The 22,137-nt window shown below is 32.2% G+C and overlaps 1 protein-coding gene across 1 annotated transcript in view; it reads left to right on the top strand.

The window, feature by feature from the left end:
• LOC129222193 (ion channel TACAN-like) overlaps positions 1-22,137 on the top strand; it is a 42,713-nt gene that overhangs the window by 10,565 nt on the left and 10,011 nt on the right. The window contains exons 2-10 of the mRNA XM_054856664.1: positions 1,534-1,620; positions 3,004-3,122; positions 5,616-5,726; positions 7,638-7,697; positions 10,616-10,708; positions 12,258-12,347; positions 16,970-17,035; positions 18,920-18,981; positions 20,039-20,131. Of these exons, the coding sequence (XP_054712639.1) occupies positions 1,558-1,620; positions 3,004-3,122; positions 5,616-5,726; positions 7,638-7,697; positions 10,616-10,708; positions 12,258-12,347; positions 16,970-17,035; positions 18,920-18,981; positions 20,039-20,131 (757 nt within the window). The 5' untranslated portion in view covers positions 1,534-1,557. The remainder of the gene's footprint in view (positions 1-1,533; positions 1,621-3,003; positions 3,123-5,615; positions 5,727-7,637; positions 7,698-10,615; positions 10,709-12,257; positions 12,348-16,969; positions 17,036-18,919; positions 18,982-20,038; positions 20,132-22,137) is intronic.

Raw genomic sequence — 22,137 nt, forward strand, 5'->3', positions numbered from 1 at the left:
ATCTATTGATAAACCCAAGCATCTTATTGGCTTTGTTACTAGCTATGCTGCACTGTGTTGACTAAACTTTAAATCCTGACTTATTAAGATGCCCAGATCAGTAACTTTTTCTGCCTGACTAATGACTGACCCTTTGCAAATAATGACTTGTACACTTATTTCCATGCCCTAAATGTAGCACTTGACCTTTCCCAACATTAATAGCCATACCCCATTTATCAGCCCACTCCCTAATATGATCTAAATCCTCTTGCAGCTGATTTGCTTGTTCTTCATTTTTTACAATCCCCATAACTTTGACATCATCAGCAAAACAATTCATGTTCCCAGAAATATTTTTATGAATATCGTTCATAAAAACAATGAACAAAACAGGCCCTAATGCTGATCTCTGAGGAACCCCGCTTAAAACCTCACTCCGTTTAGAATAATTTCTCCTTACAACTACCCTTTGTTTCCTTCCGGTCCGCCAGTTTTTTATCGAAATGAAAATTTTCCCTCCTATTGCTATATCAGCTAATTGGCTAAGTAGAGCAACATGTGGTACCTTATCGAAAGCTTTTTGAAAATCAATGTAAACAACATCTACAGACTTCTTATTGTCTAAAGCCATGGTAACTTTGTCATAGAAATGTAATAAATTAGTTGCACAAGATTTACCTTTCCTGAAAACTAGTCAATAGATTATTAGTCTCTAAAAAAATTACTATCTTAATTTTTATCAATGTTTCAAAAATTTTGCAAACCACCGAAGTTAGACTCCGAGGTCTATAATTTCCCGCACTCTCTTTAGATCCTTTCTTGAAGAGTGATGTAATGTTAGCCAGCTTCCAATCCTCTGGCACTGTCTCCGAGTTATAAGAAGCATTGAAAATATTTACAATTACATCTGCTAATTCCTCTGCACATTCAACTAAAATTTTAGGTTAAATATTATCTGGTGCTTTAGCCTTAGTCTCTTTATTTTTTTTCAAATGATGTAAAACGTCACCTTTAAAAAATACCAAGTCCATAAGCTGTACTATAGCTTGTGTCGTGCTGGTGTCAAGATACAGTTGTCGTTAAAAACAATCGGAAAATGTTATTATCACAAAATGCAATATCACTATCATTCTAGTTGATAGCACAGAATTAAAATTCTGTGCTCATCAACCAGTATCCCAATATGACTATTTCGAACTTTCCCCGAATGAACCGTACATACAAACCTCTTAGGATTCCTGTCTATGTTATCTGCCAGTCTTTGCTCCAACTCTCTTTTCTGAATCTGTACCAAATACTTAAATTTACGCCTTGCCTTACAGTATTGGAGCCTATCTTCACAGTGACCAGTTTCTTTAAACTTATGAAAAGCGTCTTGCTTGTAATTTAGAGCGTCTTTCAATATTTTTTCTATATTCAATTATCAATGTCAGTCAGTTATTAATATCAGTGTAGTTGTACTTTTCTTAGTTTCATGTTCTGTTAAGTATTTCTAAACTTGTTTCTCCTTAGCAATTTTTTGTTTGTAATTTCCTTCTTTAATTTTTTCAGTTTTGTATTTGTTTCAATGCCAGCATGGATTTACAATCAATATTGAACGAGTGGAAGGACTTGAATGAAAGCTTCCCTGAGTTGGAGGTATGGTATATGTATTTTTAAAATTTTTTTAAAACTCTAGTTTATTCTTTTATCGTAACATAACATTTTACTGCAAGGCATTGAAAATTTGTTTTATTCATGCCACTGTAGAGGGCATGCCAACCTATCTAATATTTTAGTTTTAAGAATGTCTTTCATCCCATTTTCTGCATTTGCAAAAATAGTTGAACATAAAATTTTTCCTGGAAAAAATCATTTTCCTATATTTGTTTCTTTATTTGTTTGTTGTCACCTGCACAGATTCTTGTACCATATTAGGAAAATTAGTGTAGTGTAGTTTTTTGATAAGTTAAGGCTGGACCTTGACAGTGTTTACTTTTTTTTGCGGTAATACTTTCTCTTGTCCCCATGGTACAATTTTTTGACTAACAACATGTCATGACTTTCTGTATGGACACCTACACCATATTAGTGTAGTAAGTAATAACTCATTTTTGCTCCCCAGACAAAGTAATGAACTTTTTACATTTGATTAAGTGCTCTGCACTTTATAGATAGTTTTAAGAATTTTATCCCAGACAACTTAACCAAGGCTAAACTTCATTGGGCTGCTATACTCCACTGCAACCTTTCTTGGTAATCTTGAAATCAGCTGAGGCCAAGCGAAGGAAGTAGTCCTCAGCTTGGTCCCCTGGGTCCAAATTTTGGGTAAAATTTTTCACTTTGCTCTAGAAATTGGATTAGTTTGTTAAACCCACGCATATTTAACACTTATTTTTTGTCATAACTTCTGTAAATTGTTAAATACAGTGAAGCATTGTTTATACGTTTCTCTTTTATACGTTTTTATCAATTATACGTTTTTAAATTGGTCTCTGCGGAGTCTAATACACATTAACCTATACCTATTATACATTTTATTCATTTTTACCCTTTTTTAGATAGTCCTTCAGAAACATATAAACAATGCTTCACAGTATTTTCATTTTTACGAGCGGTACAGCACGGAGTATATCAACCAAATAAATCGAAGGCACTAGCCAATAACAGCTCACAGACAGTTGGCGATCCCCTCTAATTCGCCAAGTAGGTAGCTAAAAAGTAAGGTTTTATTTGTTAACTCGGTTTTCCCTCGACTCATCGTGACGTCATTGCCAAGAAACTTTGCAAAAAGGTATTGGAGACACTACAGCCTTATGGCCAAAATCTGCAAACAGTGTTAAATTGTTTGTTCAGTTCATGCTTCAATTCAGTTAGTTTTCTTAACTTAAAATTTAATAAAAGATATTAGTGAGAATGATTAGCAAAATATTTGAAGTTATTGAAAAATTGAATTTATATGAAAAAATGTTCAATATGTTTTAGATTTGATTTATTATTCAGGTTATTTAAAGTTTTAACTGAAGATATTTTTTATTTTAGGAACAACAAAAACAGTGCTCTAAAAGTGTTTCTAGTTTTAAAAAAGCAGAAACTGAATTCAAAAAGTCTCTTTCTAACCATATCAAGCAGACAGCTAGACTACAAGAGTCCCTCAAATGGTACTAGTATTTCTATTTTTCTTTGTAAAATTAGTGCCTTGATTAAGTATTGGACTGAAATTTTCCCATCTATAGACAGATTTCAGTCTTTTTTATTTATAAAATCTTTAGATTGAAACGGACAGAAAACATATCGTCCTGTACTTTGTTCTTTTCTGATATTTTAATTTTTATACGTGGCACCACCAACGCACGCTAGGTGGTGCACCTTTTCCTCAAGCCGGATTGCACCCTCAAGTAGTCAGTAGGTATTGCTCTAAACTTGATGACTTAATTATAATGTTATAAGTGTTTTTGATATTGCCGTTTCATTTAAAATCTTACAATGTATTGGTTGTTAATTGTTAAAAAAAAGTTAAACACTTAAAATTATTTAAAAAATGTTCATCTTTAGGTCCCACCTTAAATTAAATAAAGGTGGTTACTCGTAATAAATTTTGCGTTTTAGTATAAAAAATATACTATAGTTGTACTTGAAATACACCGCCAGCTCAGTCCTTCTAGCTGAGGACTGCAGTTTCATGCTTATTAGCGCTCATCAGCCCGGCACAGGAAGTGACTTCTGAGTTGGAGGTGGATAACCTTTTAATTAAGCCAAGAGTGCCAAACAAACTGGTAGCTAGTATAGAACTAGCACTGAGAGCTCGAGTTGAGCCGAACCACTGCTTCGGTCACTCATCTTGTTAGTGCTCAGTCTATATTAGCTACCAGTTTGTTTGGCACTCTTGGCTTCCTTAAGAGGTTTTCCTCCTCCAGCTCAGTCCTTTCCTATGCCGGACTGATGAGTGCTAATAAGCACGAAACTGCAGTCCTCGGCTGGAACGACTGAGCTGGCGGTGTATTTCATGTATATCTGCCTTAGCCCTGGCTATAAGGCGGTAACTTACTGAAAGTACTATAGTTGTATTGATGTATATATGTTGAATTTTTACCGTTACAAAATTCTGATGCTTTTTCATTTTTTGCTTTTACAAAAAAGGAAAATTATTCATACATTTTGATATTCATATGGTACAGTTAAATTAATGAGTTCACAAACCAGTCATATTCTTTGGTAAAAGACAGTGCCTTGACTGCTTTTCAGATTCATCAATTGAATTGTAAAAAAAAAAAACTGACGACATGTTTAAGATAGAAGGAAAAAATGAAAATTTGAAGTCTTTTTATAAGAAAAAAATGTCATTAAACATTGCAGTTACGTGTAATGTATGTAATGGTGCAGTGTAGGGGAGAAATCCCTGTGTCTGGCCATGTTAAGGGACAACACAATTATTAAACTATGGTGTTACTTAAAACCACCGTTCCTTTTGGGATTTTTCCAGTAATGAATAATAATTTTTCTTTCATTTAACTTTGCGAAAACAGCAAGCAAAGATATATACACTGCCGTAAGTTTACTTTTTTTATTTGAATTTAAAAAAAATAAAAAATCCCATATTATCAGCATGTATCCAACTCATTTTGTCTTATTGTGAAATCAATTTTAAGCAATCATCCTGACAAAAATCCATTTCTTGCAAAACAAGGAGGAGGTACAACTGATTGAAGAAAGCACTGGCAGTTGATTTTACTTGGATACATTCTTAAAATTGATATCATGATATGATATATGTACTAATGTCCGTGTTAATTATGATATGAAATTTGTCGAAATTTTTTTAATATTATGCCTGTGTCTTACTCCTCCTCTAGGATTGACATTTTCTAATTAATTCAGACTGTTAACTTTATTTTAGTAAACAATTATGGGCATAGGGTTACCTTTTTTGTGGGAGAGGGGGTTATGCCGTAAATTCCAGTAACTGACATAATTATGAATAATTTTTTTTTTATCAGAAATTTTTTCAAAGCTTGTATATGATGTATATAGAAGACTAAAGCAGTCTTACGTATAATTTTGTGTTCAAAATGGCTGGAATTGTAGGTAGACTAAATGTAAGAATTAATAAGTTATTTATTGCAAAGTGTTCTATTTGGGTATGAATTAAAAGAACAGGGTCATAAAGTGTCTTGCAAATGAATATTGCTTAATAATTCAGTTTCTATATAATGACATACTAACTTTTATGTGTGTGACCTCTTTTCAATAAGATTTCACTTAATAATTTAAAAATATATTTAAAAAATGTGATTGTTTGGTAGATTTATTAAGCACGACTTTTTTTTTCAGTTTTGGGGTTAATAGTATTCAGTTTTTTTTTCCAAATTATTTTTATACCTAAATTATGAAAGTCTTTTGGGGTTTCTTCAAGTGGTGGCCCAGGGGGCTGCTGCCCCTTTTACATTTGAAGTAATCTGAAACTAGGCATGCCACTAATTTTAAATATAAATGAATTTGAAAGAGGCATATTAGTATTGTGGCATGTTTTTTAAACAATTAAACAGCACAAAAGTAATGATTCTATTTGATTGTTTTCATGTTAATTAATAGCAACTACATCAAAAATGAATTATTTGAAAATAAGCAATTGTTTAAAATTTCCTTGTCATAAGTTTCAGGCCATCAGCCGAAGATGATCAGCAGTATAGAGAGCTGAAAAAAGCCATTACAGTTCGGAATGAAGAACTGCGTTCAATGCAGTCCCTTCTGCCAAAGGATAGCGGGTAATTTTTGAGCAATTTTCGTACTACTTTATTTCTATGGATTATATACACTGAAACTTAAATATTACTAATCTTGATATTATAGAATTTTATTGGAATTATAAAATGTTGGTATTTACCATCAATCTTATATAATTAAAAACTGCGTATGTATCTACTATGTATGTATCTATGTCCAAGTTACTTCTCCCAAACACCAGTGAACTGACCATCAATCCAGATATCAATAGATTCGTAATTTTCTTGTTACTATGTTTCACTATTTAACATAATCCTCTGATTATAATTAGCGGAGATATCAATTAAAAACTATTAATTAGGATGCTTAGATTTCGACATAAAACCTCTATTTTTCGATGGCTTTCCTCCACTCAAATTACTATTCAGTGCTTCATTTCAACTTTCTGTAACATTGTTTTTATTAAAATTTGTAGACTGAAGAGAATCGTTGAGAAGAAAAATCTTTTGCCATTTTTTCTATCAAATATGAACAAATAAAATTCTAGGTTTTGTTTTGAACCTTTTCCTGTAATAGTGGGATTTAATATGTGTCCTTTTTGGGTTTTTTTTGGAATCTGCCACACAATTTTACTGATTATTATTATTTTTCTTTTTGTTCAAGCCTGATTGTTCAACACGCGTCACTTGACATAACTTGATTTTCGGGGTGGACCGTGCAAAGCCGGGCGACGCAGCTAGTCACTATTAATATTTGAAAGATTTAGTGGGTTATTTTTAAAAAGCTTTTATATAATGGATTTGGTATTTAATTTTTCAGGTCTAATTTTCATTATTTGTTAAAATTCATATCTTATTACTATACAGTGGAATACCTCTATAACGCCGACCTATGTAACTCAATTCTCTGTAAACCGCACAACTTTTCAGAAGTAAACAGTAGGTTTTGAAGTTGTATTGCTTCGCAAATATAAAACTTTTTATGCAAATTAAACTTTGATATAGTTTTTCCTCTTTCCACCCAGTTAAAGCTTTTTGAGAAAATTAGTATTCATAGTAAGCTGAAAATACCAGATGACTCTTGAAGATGCAGCTGTTATTCAAACAATGAAGCTATCAGAAGTGCAGGATATTTCACTTTGTGAAATGTGTTTATTTGTGAATGACTAATTGTAATATTAGTGCTTTAATACTCATTGCATATAAAACTCATTCTGAAGTGCTAATATGTAGATGTATTCTGAATATTAGTTTTAAAAAATGTGAAATGATCTAGAAGTGAATGTAGTTAAAAGTAAATTAGAATTGAATGTTAGGGTACTGAAAGTGAATCTTATCAAAAGTAACATAATGGCAAAATGTTTAGGAAATTGAGCTACTGTTTGACTGCGGATTATAAGTAATTTGGCAATCTGCCAAATAAAGACGATTTCATCTGAAGGAATCTAGCAGGGGATAAGGGAAAATAACAATGGGATTTTGATGCACGCGTTTTATGTCACTTGTGCCTTATTCATTTATTGCATTCTCAGAAATAAAATGAGGAGAAACAAAAATAATTACTACGGAAACAACAAAAAGAAAATAAAATGTTTTCATTTCGTTCGGGAACGTAAAAGCAAAATGGTAAGCTTAAAACTTTGTTGTGAATAAATCAATTATTTTTTGCCGTGAGAATATAGATCGAATATACTTTAGATTAAAAAAATGTTGCTGAGAGCAAATTTTCATTTTTACAATACTAAGGCTAAATAATAGAGGTAAAAGTGCGCATCTGTATCACACCAACTAATACCCCTATAAACCAATAGATTTATAGGGGTTCATTTCCGCCTATAAACTGGATATTAGCCTTTCCATGTAATCGATGGTCAGACAGTAGCTTTGCATTTCTTTTACAATGCTTTCAAAAAGAACTTTTTTTGAGATAGTAACTTATGTGATTCTTTTCAGGATATATCTAAAAATAGTTTTGGGGAATGTTAATGTTACTCTGCTAAATGAAGAAGAAAAGTAAGATTTGAGCTTAAGTCTTTCAATTTGTATGGATTTTATTCAATTCTTTGTAAAATATTATTACTCTTGTGTTTGTTCTCCTGTATTTAAAAATGCTTATCTTTATTTGAGCAATTTCATATGCTCATTTATCTACATATGTATTTCACAAATTGAATTTTACATGATTTAACTTGTTCAGTTTTCCGAAATATAGTGTTTATACATCATTTATCTATCAAATCTTAAACCACTTTCTTATCCAGTTACTCCTGAGATTTTGTTTGTAATCTCGATCTAGATAATGTATACACACAGTGAATTCTTTAACAGAAATTTCTTTATCGGAATTGGTTTAGCAAAAAATCACTTTAAAAGGTTACTTTTTATTATTGTTATGCAAGCCCCTCCCACCCCCCATCCAAATCACTTTAAAAGGTTACTTTTTATTATTGCTATGCAAGCCCCCCCACCCCCCATCCAAAATACTGTCACTTATTTGTTACTTTAAGCCAAAATTATGAATTTTTTATCCATATTGACATAAATCACTGATTTTCAGTACTAATGATTTTTTGTTTCGAGATATTAAAGTATCTATTCATAAAAGAGGAAGATGGATATTGAGTTTTAGAATTAATAAATGCAAATATTTTTACTCGGAAAATATTTTGTCTCTATTTTCCTTGCAAATATTATACACAAGTATCCCTCGTATAACACAGTTAATTCGTTTGGTGTAATATTGAAACCATGTTATACGAGACTTTTTCATAAATACTTTTTTTAGTTATTTTTTAACCTAATTATTCATGTACATATCATAAATCATGTCAATGTGTTCCCTGTTGTATCGAAACCATGTTCCTAGTTATATCGAAACCGTGTTATACGAGACCTTGTAATAATGTAAATCAAGGAATGTGTACCGTGTTATATCAAAACCAAGTCATAAGGTGCAAATTTTATAATACAGTACAGTACAAAGAAACTCAAATTTTAAGTTCCCAGCAGATTGTTATACAAGAAAGCGAGAGAAAGGGTAAACGAGTGACCAAACTGGGCTTGGGCAATGTAGTAATTTGTACATAGTGATGCATCGAAAACCTTGCATTGGGTCTTTGCAATGCATCATGATGAGTTTAAGATTTGACACCTTCATTTTATTTTACGTGGATGAGTTTCAGTTTTACGCGGATGACGCAATGCAAACAGATAAAATTTTCCCCTCTTTCAAAATCCAAACTCCTAAAGATTGCAGACTACGCGTAATCAACTGCATTTTGGCGTGCAAATAATTGAGCTTGGGCCACTGGAGACATTTTATGCGATTGGTTCCAGAGCTGTTTCCAGAGGTAAAGTTATTAAACTCACATAGTTCAGAACTCACTGAAAGAAGAGCTTTTAGGAGTGACAAAAGAGGAGAAAACTAATGAGGATACCGACGTCGGTGACACACAACCAAAAACATTCACATTGAAAATTTTGAGCCATTCCTAAACAATAGAAATGATCTTCCTGTTTTGTTAGTGAAGGAAAATTCTATCATGGAAATGACACAAGTGATCATGGATCATGAATGCTCTACAAAGAATTACAGTGAAAAATTCTTAATGACTGCCAAAAGACTATCATAGCCAGCTCCTCTTTATAAGTAAAACATGAAATTAATTTGTTTTCTTTATGCATGTTGTGCATAAAAGTCAATATAAGTACACATCAAACTTATCATACAATTAGTCATCACTAGAATGAAGTATTTTGTTATCTACGGAACCAAACCCCTATTTTAACACTATTATTAGGTCTCAATTTACGCGGTTTTGAATAAAGTGGCATTTCCTTGGAACGTAACCCTTGCGTAAAACAAGGGTCTACTGTATTTTTTAAAATTTTGATAATTCCTTTAATTCTTCTCATCATTAAATTTTAAATTTAGAGAAGATTTCTAAACCGGCATAACGATGTAGGGCAGGAATTCCCATAGCATCAATATATTTGCAAATAATAAAATACAAGGTGCGTTCCATATGTAATGCAACCAAATTCATACAAAATCATTTACTCAATATATTTGTAAGAAGAATCAAAAATCTTCAAAATAGCACCCTCTTGCGTCAATGCACTACTGGAGACGGTGTTTTTATGCCTGGAAAGTATCCTGGAAGGCCTTTTCCGGAGTGTCCTTCAGAACGGATGAAACATGCACCTGGATGCTCTTAATCATGTTCCAATGTTTTCCTTTCATGGTTCCTTTTAACCGAGAAAACAAAAAAAGTCGGTGAGAGCCAGGTTATCACTGTATAGAGGGTGGGGAGCCAATGGGGGGGCGGGGGGCAGCTTCTGGCCAGGGAGTCATTGGGAATGAAGGTGTTGTGACTTGGCGCGTTGTCATGATGAAGTTTCCACGCGTTTTTGATGTCACTTGGGCATGGTGCGATGGCAGACTTCTTAAGTTTAACCAAAAAATTGATATCGTACCGTTACTCTGCAGAATGATCCAATGTGCCATGTTACATAAACCCAAAACAATGTTCGCGGGAAAGCACGTCTTGACTCTGGCAGCTCGCAGCTGAGTGAGACCGGTGCATTTTGAAGCTAACACTCCCCTTCACTTAGCTTAGCAGGTTAGAACACGTTGCGCTGTACTGTTGCATCAGGAAAAATTGTTCACTTTACTTATGGAACGTACCTTGTAGACTAGGGCGCTGTGAGAGAATTCTAATGCTTCAAAATGTCGCAAATCGGAAACATTTAGGAACCTCAAATGTAGGGTGTACAGTGGTGTTTCACAATGCATTGATGCATTGCCCAACCCTAGATCAAACACATATTTTTGAATAATTGAAGCTGAAAGTTAAGTAACAAATGGCATTCCATTGTGTTAAAAAATTTCTAAACTCTCCAAAATTAATGCTGATTTTTTTTTTATTTAGGTACAAATATAAAGATGAATATGAGAGGTTTAAATTGGTTGTTACTACAATTGTTTTCTTGTTTTCATTCCTCAATATAATTTCAACCTATAAGTAAGTATTCTAGCATTCTATTATTGATACCTTCGTTACCCAAAATCAAATTTATGCTTTTTACACAATTTTTTAAAAAAATTTCCAGTTTATATGACTTTGAAAAACAAAATTTTTATGATAATATATAAAAGTAATATTTAAGACTTCAAAACTAGTTACTGTTTCTTCAATACATTATATCAGCTTTAATTACCACATTAGCTTTAATATTAATTACAATTACAGTAATAACTTAAAAAAGAATATTTTATGGGTTTTGACATAGTAAATGTGTACCTAAATGCAAATTCACATAGATACATGAAACGTACCTGCTAATCCTAAATCAAACTTTACTGAGTGACCCTACCTTAGAGGATCAAATAGCTTCTAATAATTGAGCAGTAATTTTGTATTTTCTCTAAATACAAAGGTAATTGTAGCCACCTCAGATTACAGAAAACTTGGATTATATGGAAGATTTTTAGCAATCAAAATTTTACACTATTCAGATGGCATAAATGAGCGAATCTTTTACTTTCTTGTACAATGAGAAGAATTTATTAACTCCACGAAAATTTGTCACTCAAATTTCAATATAAGCTTTCATTTAAATTATCCCGCAACAAACTTTGATTAGTTTTTTTCCTGTTGTCTTAACGTACTTTTGTGTACTGCCATAAGATATTCCATAAATGCTGTTTGTTGGTTCTTTGTTTCAAAACACTGTTAATTTAAAGCCCTTTTTTTGGTTATCTTTTACTTACTTCATTGCATGTAAGTTGAACAGTAGCAAAGGATTCAATTTTCAGATTTGATTGCAAAACATTTTTTAGCTATAAAAATGTGTCTTAATGAATTAAACTCGTTGAGTGAAACAGAACCTCAGACATATGAAACTCGAATTATTAAGACCCTACTGTATTAAATTATTATCTATCTAGATGTAGCAGTTACTGTACAAAAATTAATTTACTCTGAGTTTTCATGTTGATTAAGAGAATGGTTCTAACTTGTAGATTATGGCATAACATTTTTGTCATTGATCTTAGAACACCCTTCTATTATAAAATAACTGACTAAATAAATAAATAAAAATGAGAAGAAAGAAAGGAAAAATCATAATTGTTATTTTTATTATATTTCCAAATGTTCTTTTTGTTTATATATTCCAAAATATCACAGATACAGAAAAATGACCTCCGTAAATATCTTCATTAGCCATACCTGTAAAAAATGATCTAGGAATGTATAACTTAAATTCTAAAACTTAACCATGAAATTTATAGAATGTGGAGTGTGTATAAAAGAGAGAGAGAGAAGAATATTAATAAGAGCATTTTTATTTGATTTATTTCTCACTCTTGTAAACTAGATTCCCTGGCAAGGACAAATCGCTCTAAAAGAGAATGCTAACTTTTGCAATCACTGATGTTAATACCAGTTTTTTTTTTTTTTTTTGATTCAGTGCAAACAAAAATGATAAATTAATCAATTGAAAAATGAAATAAATAAAAAAAAATTCTGAAAGATTTTTTCTAAAACCGTTTTTGAAATTTTGTTTCAGAACATTAGATGCTATTCTCCACTTTCTGCTGGTTTGGTACTATTGCACGCTTACTATAAGGGAAAGCATATTGGTTGCTAATGGTTCAAGGTAATTAAAAACTTTTTTTTTACATTTTTTGTTGGTGTCTGTTTATATGCCTGTAGTTTTAATTAGACTGAAATTAGAGCAAGAGTAAAAAAGCTCTTAATGGAATTCCAGTGAACAATAGTTTAAACTTGATATGTTTTTTAAAAATAATTTAATTGAATTCAGCTGGCTTAACATCGATTTTAAGAACATAATGCTGTTATCCTAATATATATAATAGCGAATTCGCTGATCGAGTAACAATGACGTCACCAACAATTTGCACTAGATATGAGCAGAGGCAAAGCAATTTGGATGTATATAGGTTGGCTGCAGGTGGGGGTCCAAATTTTGCTAGTTGGACTCTAGAAATGCAATGATGTTTCCTTTGGAATTAACTTAATTTTATGCTATTGCATTACACTATGTGCTGGTTCAATACATTCATAATTTAGAATAAACTTCACCTCCTCTGCATTGTACTGACGAAAGACACTAAATGTGTCAAGAGAGCAAATATTGTGCTGAAGCACTCAAATTCAATGAAGACTCCATTGCATTTATGGAGCCAAACAAGCAGCTTTAGACACCCATTGCATTGAAACTAGGAACTATTCACTTTCACAGGCCACATACCTATTGCCAATTGAAATAAATCCTGAATTTTGTCCGGATCCAGGACACTCAAGGTGTCCCTTCTGGTTATAAGAATGTTGTACGTCACTTCAATTGCAATTTATTTTTGAATATGATATCTTATTTTTACTGTAAGTAAGCAATTTCATTCATATTCATCTTACATTAGTTATTTCTTATTAATGTACATTGTGTTTTTCTGAGAGTAAATACATCTTTCTATTCATAATTGAAAGAGTAACCACAATTGAGTAAGAAACAAAGGGATCTCAGTGGACCATTTCAAATTTTGTGTGAAACACTTTAAAGTTCATATCTAATGTAGGATTTCATTAAATTTTTTTTTCTAAATCAGGCTGTATAGCAGCGCCTACCAGAGCTACTAGTCACATCTCTTGCCCTAAAACAGAGGAGAGGTCCTCTTACCACTAATACTGAATATCTCATTTTTTAAAATTTTGACACTTAACACTCCTTTGCTTCTTACTGCTTCTTTCTTAATAAGAATTATAAACAATAGCGTTAGTAAACAGGGCCGTCCCAAGAGGGGGGCGAGCGGGACAATTGCCCCGGGCACCACCAAATGAGGGGGCACCGGAAACTGCCCCTCGTTTCAACGGAGTACTACGACATTCACACGAAATGAGGGACGCAGCAAGGCGCCCCTCATCGTATAAAATGCCCTGATTGCATGAAATTAGGGCGCCTTGCGGCGCCCCCTCATTTCATGTATTATAGATGCACTCAAAAACACAAAATACAGAATCATTGCAATGATTCTCTATTTTTTTTCCTAGGGCACGAAAACATTCCTCTCTCTGTCTCCAAAACATTAGTTTCCTTTGTATCATTAAAGCAGATACAATTTCTGAGAATATAACTGTTTAGAATCAAACAAAAAGCACTTCTCCTTTGTCTTCTCTTTTGTCTGTTTCTCACCAAATTTGCTTGAATTCTGCCCCTGCGTGCAGTGACGTAACCAGGAAAAGTTTTAAGGGGGCACATTGAAAAAACAAAAAACAATTTTTTTTTTTGATCTGATAGGAAAAAGGGTCAAAAGTTTGAAACTTCTAGTCTTGAAAACACAATTTTAGCCTTAAAAACGCGACTATAGGCCATGTTTATTGACGTTAGGGGGGAGCTCAGAAACTGTTTCCGCTCGATTATTTTTTTAAATAGATTGAAATCAATTCCTTCTCCCCCTGCAATTTTTTGAAATTGAAGTTTCAAAAACGCAACTTTAGACGAACTTTAAAGATTTTATGGACGGGAGAATCTGGAGCATTTTCCAGGAAAATTGTTTAAAATTATGGTTCAATATGTTTTACATTCACGGGCAATTCCACTTAAATTTTTTGTAAGTGTTGTTTAAAAAACCCATTTTTTGTGATATTAAAGAAAGGCGGCATGGGGACCCTTGCACGAATATTTTCTTAAACTTAAGTCTTAAAACGCAATTTGTAAGGTCATATTTTGTAATATTAGGGCTAGTGATTTTTCAAAATTAGAGCTCCGAAACACAATTCTGAGCGATTTTCGATGTTGTTGAGTATTTGTAGGCTTCTCCCTAAAACTTACAAATATTTGATGCAAAAGAATAACATCTTTGTTTATAACACATATGAAAGTTGGTATTAAGTTGTTACAAGTAAAACCACAAAAAAACTCTTGAAAAGAATCATTGGTCGAGTCCAGATCGAAATCAAATTTTGATAATTTACTTCGATAAATACATTTTCTGTTTATAATCAGCAACTTATTTATTTGTGTTCTTAGTTTGATCAATATGAATAACCAATTCAGTTTTGATTGTTAGTTTTTTATCAAGTGCGATAACATTTTACTAGATAAATATTTGGATTTTTAACATTTCCATTTTTCGAAAAGTTTTAAGGGCATTAATGTTTCACAGATATTAGAAACATGTTCATTGCTTGTCTTTTAATTTGTATTATGCATAGCCGTCTGATTGTTCCGTTCATTAATATGTTAGAAATTCAAGTATGTATTATGCACTGATGTTATAGCTAACTTGATTTTTTTGTGTGTATGGGGGGAGGGGGCGACAGAAAACTTTCGCCCCGGGTGCCGTCAGAGCTTCGGACGGCCCTGTTAGTAAATTATCTATATATATGTTTATATAGTATGCAGTTTTAGCTCCTTTTAGCATTGTTGTATATAATTCTTACTTTGTTGTATAAAGGTATTAATTTTTTTAAACTATTGATTCCCTTTACATTTTTATTAGCTTTTTTATGTGCATAAGACAGCGTTTCCCAAAGTGTATTCCGCAGAAACCTTTCGGTTCCATTAAAGGAAGGTAGGGGTTCTGCCACGAATTGGATATTGCATAAAATTAAATACTTTTTCATATGAACAGCAATTAATCCGAACCAGTGAAACTTTTTTTAACCATTGGCACTAAATGATATTAATGTAGTTTAGAAACACATGTCACCCAGAAGTTGCAGAATTGAATTGAAGGGCTCGGGGCAAGAATGTGATATGCCACTGATGTGAATTTTTCAGTAGACCAATTTCTAATTTATAAAAAATATTTGTAGAATTTTTCAAAGGTATTATCCATTCTATATTCTGCATTCTGCAATACTAAAACCAGATATGTTTTTCATTGAATGACATGATCCATTGTCATGTTTATTTCTATCTTAGTGATGAGAAACAAAAATTTTTATCAAAAAGTCATTCCTTGTGGCTTGTCACAATTCTGCCCCAAGCCCTTCAATTCTTTATTTATAGTCCTGATACCCAGATTCTTTTTAGTGCTTTTCAAAACTCTTGGACGCTGTTTAATCAGCCTTCTTAAAAATTCAACACTGGTCATTGATTTGGTCTTAAAAAATGGTGTAAAAATAATTTTCCAGTGCTACTAATTCCTCGTTCGAGTTATATTAAAAACAAGGTCCAAAAAGGGTTTTGCAAAACAGATCTGGTGAGCAAATGCATGAATTTTCCCCCAAACAGCTTCTTAGTAGCAAAATGTATGAAATTAAACCCTGCCAGAAGTGCTGCTTTCACACCGTAAAACATTTTTAGAGCAAGCAACTTTTTTTTTTTGCAATTTGGTTGAAATCTTGATAGGTTTTCTGCAGAAGTTGCGAACCACAGAATTGGTTCAAAAACTTCTTTATAATTTTCTATGTAAACTCCTAAATTAAATGTAGGAGAGTGATCAGAAAATGTGAGGCAAAATTTTGAACGAGGTGAGAGGGAGCGATAACAAAAAATAATCACATCAGAACATAGTCGCAAAAGCAATGCTATGACTCGCTACAAGCACACAAAGCCACAAATTGACAAACTTGAAACATGTAATTCATTTTTAACACAAAGACGACAGTAACAGGACTAATTACAGACGGAAATTTGCAGCCAACAGTTTTTTTTTTTAAATTCTAGAGTTTTTTTTTCTTTTCTCAGACGATAGCTTTTCTATAGTTAAATTTTTCATACGAAGTGCGGGCTTTCCTTTTTGTCCTAGATGTACCGTGATTTTTGATCGCAATTGCTTATCTGCCAGAGTTTGTTTCGCTCACTTATTGGGTGGGTTTCTGCAGTGTGGTCACTTCCGCCGGACGTTTCGCTGTATCTATTTTATGTTACATATTTGCATACTTAATTTAATTGGAATAGTGAGGTGTTCTTTTTTTTAGCAAACTATGGGAAACAAGCGGCAATTTTGGCCTAAAAAAGTGAATGACACAAAATGCAACTGGAAATAGGTATAGAAAATACGAAAAAGATAGATATTGATTAATTAATACCGCTGCCAAATTTATTTAAACAGCCGCCGTAGTTGTCAAACTTGGCGTAAAAATGGGGAAGGGGAGTGGATTTTTTATTCAATGGACTTCCTTTAAAGTCTTAGCACGAGCATCGCCATGCGGGTACATCTAGTAAGACAATAAAATTAAAATGCATAATGGAGAATGATTTTAGAATTAGTATTGAATTTTTGGTGTACATTCTTACATTTCTCTTTCTAGAATTAAGGGATGGTGGAGGACGCATCATTTCATCACAACCGTTCTCACTGGTGTTTTGATATTATGGTATGTGTTTATTTTTAATGTTCTGGCCATTATTTTAATTTTCATGACATCTGCTGCATTGTTATCCTTTGCCTGTTATAGCTGTCTTTGATCTGTCACATTTGTATTGATTCAGAAATCTTTTGTTGAGTTAGTTCTTATTTCTAAACCATGCAAGTTGGATAAACTTATTTAACAAAAATTGACCTTCCCATGTGAGTTTGCAAAACTAAATAAATTATGAAATTTTCAAAACAAAATCCATTTTAAAACTTTCATGAAATTAGTTGATAAACAGAATTATTCATTTTGGTTATAAGAGTAACATCAATCCAATGTGTTGTTGTCTAAATTTAAAGAAAAGCAAATTAGTGCTTCTTCGTTTAAAGGTGTTTCAGTCACATTCTCCAAAATGTAACATATTTTTGTTCATGCTATCATGCCATCTGTTATGAATCACTTATGAACTTATAAGTTATAAGAATGAAACTTATAAGTTACGGTACCACAATTGGCTTTTTTTTAATGGATAAATTATGTTTTTGAATTTATTTATTTTTTCAGTCTTTCAATTTTTTAAAGGCATGGTTGCAGGAAGACATTTGTATTGTACTAAGCAAGAGATCTGTTACAAGAATTTGACAGTTTTGTAGCTAAACCCTCCATCTTATGAATTTCTATTTTCTTATAAAAAGTAATACTTCAAAAGTTTTAAATGTTTGGTTGATACTCAGAGTTAAAAAAGTAATGCTTCAAAGTTTCTGTGTACCATTTATATTTATTGTTTATTCCAAAAGTTTTATAATATGGTGTAAAAAATGACTTCCCTTCAGAGTTAATGAGTTCATCTTTTAAGTTACATTAAAAGCTTGTAACTCCTGCAGAACTTCATGCTAAATAAATATTGCATAATTTTTAGCGAAAAGCTGTACAAAAAACCTGTTAAACCTGCCTTGCTGGCAACCCTGTATTTAAAAACTTTGCCACTTTTTGATCCACATTAGGTCAAGTTTTTAGGTATTCGCTGTATTTTGATGGTAAGGTATTAAACACGCAAAAGGAAGCTGTTATTCTTGATTTTTAACTATTTTAAATTTGATTGTTTTTAACAGTTAGTAATGCATACATTTTAAGTGTTATTTAATTGTTGTTAGCATTGAACCAACAGGCGACACATCAATGTGTTGTCATTATTGCATTTGTCTCCTAAAAGGAACTGCCCTGGGATTCATCAATGTGTTTCTGGACATTTATGTAAATAAAGCAAATTAAAATTACTGAAATTGTTAGTAAAAGTGTAAAATCAGTCTTGAATACAATGCTGTGTATGTTGTACATAAGAATAAAAGTGTTATTGTTCATGTGTATTTCATGTTGTGTCTCACTCCTTTAATGAGCTGATTTTGCACCATATCTCACTAATTAACATTATTAAAATCTTTATGCACTTCATTTTACTTTCATTTTTAAACAGCAAATTTTCTTAAGAATAAGGTTATATTTCATACAAAAATTAATGAATTGGGAAAAAAAAGTCAGAATTACAATGTATTTTGTAAATTTCATGGTTTTTTCACATACTCTGAAAATATTGTTTTAATGTCTTTTGAGGGAAGTAGTACATTATTTTTTCTATAAAAACTCAGCTTCAAATACTTATAATTTTGCTAGCACCACAGTAGTTTTGTTGTCTTAGAGCAATATGTTTTTTAAGCATTATGAAAGTGGTCTTTCTTTTTGAAATATGTTTAAGAGCAGTATGCAATATACATTAAACAGTTGGTGAAAACTTTATGCAAAGAATTACAAGTATTTAAAAAATTTAAAACTCACAAAGTTGAGCCATCTTTTGTGCTGGTGATCTTCATGTGTTCTTTTCTAAGTATTGATAAAATTCATTTACAGGCATGATGATAAATCCTACCAGCTATTTCGTTCTCAGTTTATGTGGTACTCTTGCTATGTCAGTGAGTATTTTTTTTGAAATTGTGTGTTGTATTTGGTTGAAATTTTTTTCTTTTTTGAAATGCAGTATGAGAGCTTGGCTTGGTGTGTCTAAATAAAGAGCTGTATGAGAAGTTTCACTGTACTTGAATACAGTAGAACCTTGTTTTACGTGGTTTTATTTTTACAAGGATTTGATTATACATGGTTTAAGATTTGACACCTTTATTTTATTTTATGCGAATGAGTTTTAATCAGTTAAAATTTTCCCTTTTTCAAAATCCAAACTTCTTAGATTGCAGATAGCAAGTAATAAACTGCATTTTGGCACGCTAACAAGTGAGCTTGAGCCACTGGAGACATTTTTTTGGGATTGGTTCTAGAGCTCTTTCCAGAAGCAAAGTTATTCAACTTGCACAATTCAGAGCTCACTGGAAGAAGAGCTTTTAGAAGTGACAAAGGAGAACAAAACCAATGAAGATATGGACATTGATGACACACAACCAAAAGCTTTCACACTGGAAATTTTGAGTCATGCCTTGACAATGGCAAATGATCTTTCTGATTTATTAGTGAATGAAGATCCCATCATAGAAATTAAGCGAATGATCATGGAATCGTTAATGCCCCACAAAAAACTGCAGAGGAAATTTTTTGTATTGAATGCCAAAAGAATAACTAAACCAGCTCTTTCTTATAAACTCTAACTTAATTCATGTTTTCCTTATACACGTTGTGCACATGTATTGGAATAAGTACACATTGAACTTATCACATATATTCATCTATCACTAGAATGAAGTTTTTTTTTCATCTACGGAACCTAACCCGTATTTTAACACTATTATTAAGTCTTGATTTATGCGGCATTTCTGTGGAAGGTAACCCCAGCATAAAACGAGCTTCTACTGTACTTCAAATTAAGTGATTGGAATTTTACCAATCAAATTTTTGAAAAGTTACTTTGAATTTTTACCATTAACAGTAAAGATTCGTTATGCTTTTTTTTTGTGTTTGTGCATTATAAGCAAGAGTATATTTTAGAATAAATTCACTCTAACATTTTGATCTCTTTTCAAGGCTTTGTTCAGTTTTTACAGTACAACTATCAACAAGGATGTTTGTATCGGTTAAGAGCATTAGGAGAAAGACATAATATGGACATCACAGTGGGTAAGATTTTATATTATGAACTAATGTTTGAAGTTCAGATATTTCTGAGAAATTTGTCTTTTTGTTTTTGGTACTACAAGTTTTAGCTAATTATCATTATTTATAACAATAAACTGGGCAGAAGTGATTGGATTGAAATAATCATTTTGTTATCATTTTAAAGAATTTGACTTTTAGACCCTGTATAAGAGCAGGGGTTAATTCAGACACAACTTGGATCCATTTTGCCACCCCTTCAAAAAATTCCACATTGTAAAAGCAGCCCTTTCACAAAATTTTATATCTTAAAATTAGAGCTTTCACATAATTTCATTTGTAAAAAGTTCTTTCTTTACTTTTAAGCTCAATCAAGTCACCTGAAAGCAAAATATCAGCAAAAAAAGAAAACCTCCAGCTTCCAGATCCTTCCCAGTGAAGTCCTTTAGGCCAAATGGAGTTTATATTAGGTTTGTGATTGCTAAACATGCTCTTTACGAGCAGTCGGCAACTGACAAATGACAGTCCAAGTCCAGACAGCAGAGGGTTAAAAAATGGACGCCAAAAATGTTTTAGAAATATAAATTGCACAAATAATCATTTAATATACTTTTATGTAGCAAACATATCTTAAGCACCATTTTATGACGTGTTCTAGAATTTTGGAAGTAATTGCATGACTGATTAAACATTTTAATGACTAGTGTAGAATATGAGGATTTTTTTTTGCACTTTGATAAAATTTCTAAAAAGTATCTGAACCCCAAGTAAAATTACTTGCTAACCCCTGCTCTGTACAATATGAGAACCTTTTTTTTTGCAAAAAATATCTGAAAGAAAAATTATAAAAAAAGTTTCTTTTTTCACAAAAAGAACACAAAAATTTCTTTTTTCTCACAAAATGCAGACCTAAAAATAAAAACCTGGATCAACCCTTGAAGAGAATAAGTCACTATGTCACATATGTTGAAGCATTGAAAGGGGTTTATGATTTTCTGTCAACACATACAGCATACAGTAACAATTCTTTTGTTTGAACTTTTGTAATTTAAATTCTCTCACGTATACCATGGCTCCCAAAAGTGTTTATACACTTATGATTTTCAATGAAGTAAGCCCCTATCCAGGGCCGGACTGGGTGGTCAAAAAGGCGCGGGAAAGCCGAGGTGAAGGGCGCCGATTTTGCCTCCATAATATCTGAGGACTTAAGAGATAGTGTGGATATTTTAAGGGGATAAAAAATCATTGAAAAGTAAATAAAGCCCTTTCTTTTGTTACAGAAAATGTCCAAAAGGGGAAGTCATATTTTTTGCAAGTTCAACAATAGTAGGAGAGACCCCTCCCTTAAATATTACTGATTACCCCCTAGAAATAAGAGAACCTCCCTAAAAAAGAGAGGAAAGACCCCAAAATACTCCCTGAAAATTTGAAGAACGCTGGGGGGGGGGGGGGGATATTTTCTAGTTTCTAAGACTGAGAAGTTTTGCTAAATGTTTCTCAATAGGAACTCCTTCCGAAAATTGATTGCTTGTTCGTCTTTCTTCTGGAAATGCATCATTCAATAGCATTAGGAGAAAACATCTCTTGCCGCGATACATTATTTTTTGTGTTTTTGATTGAATATTTTTCAGTAGTATCTGCTGTCGTTTTAAAACATGATGCTGTCTTTTGTCACATAAATTTGTCGATTCTTTAAGCTGACGAGCTTTTTTCTCCTTACGATAAATATTCATGCCCAAGTTTTTTTTTTTTTCGTATTGTTCCTGCATATCATATGCTAGTTGTTTACTTTCGACAAAATGCTTCTGCAGTTCAAAAATAAAAAGATGTACATCACATTTGAAACTGTTGTCCGTTTTCAAAGACTTAAAAAAATTTTTTTTTTCACTTTTTTTAATGTGCTATAGTTTAAAACTCAAAGAATAAATTAAAAATATCATTTCATTATAGCATTGTTAAACATCTTTGCATCTCTGCATGTTGCTTTTATAAAGCATTTTAGTTATGCAATTATTTTGAGAATAGGAGCG

This window comes from Uloborus diversus, chromosome 5, assembly GCF_026930045.1.
Source record: "Uloborus diversus isolate 005 chromosome 5, Udiv.v.3.1, whole genome shotgun sequence".
Taxonomy (NCBI): domain Eukaryota; kingdom Metazoa; phylum Arthropoda; class Arachnida; order Araneae; family Uloboridae; genus Uloborus; species Uloborus diversus.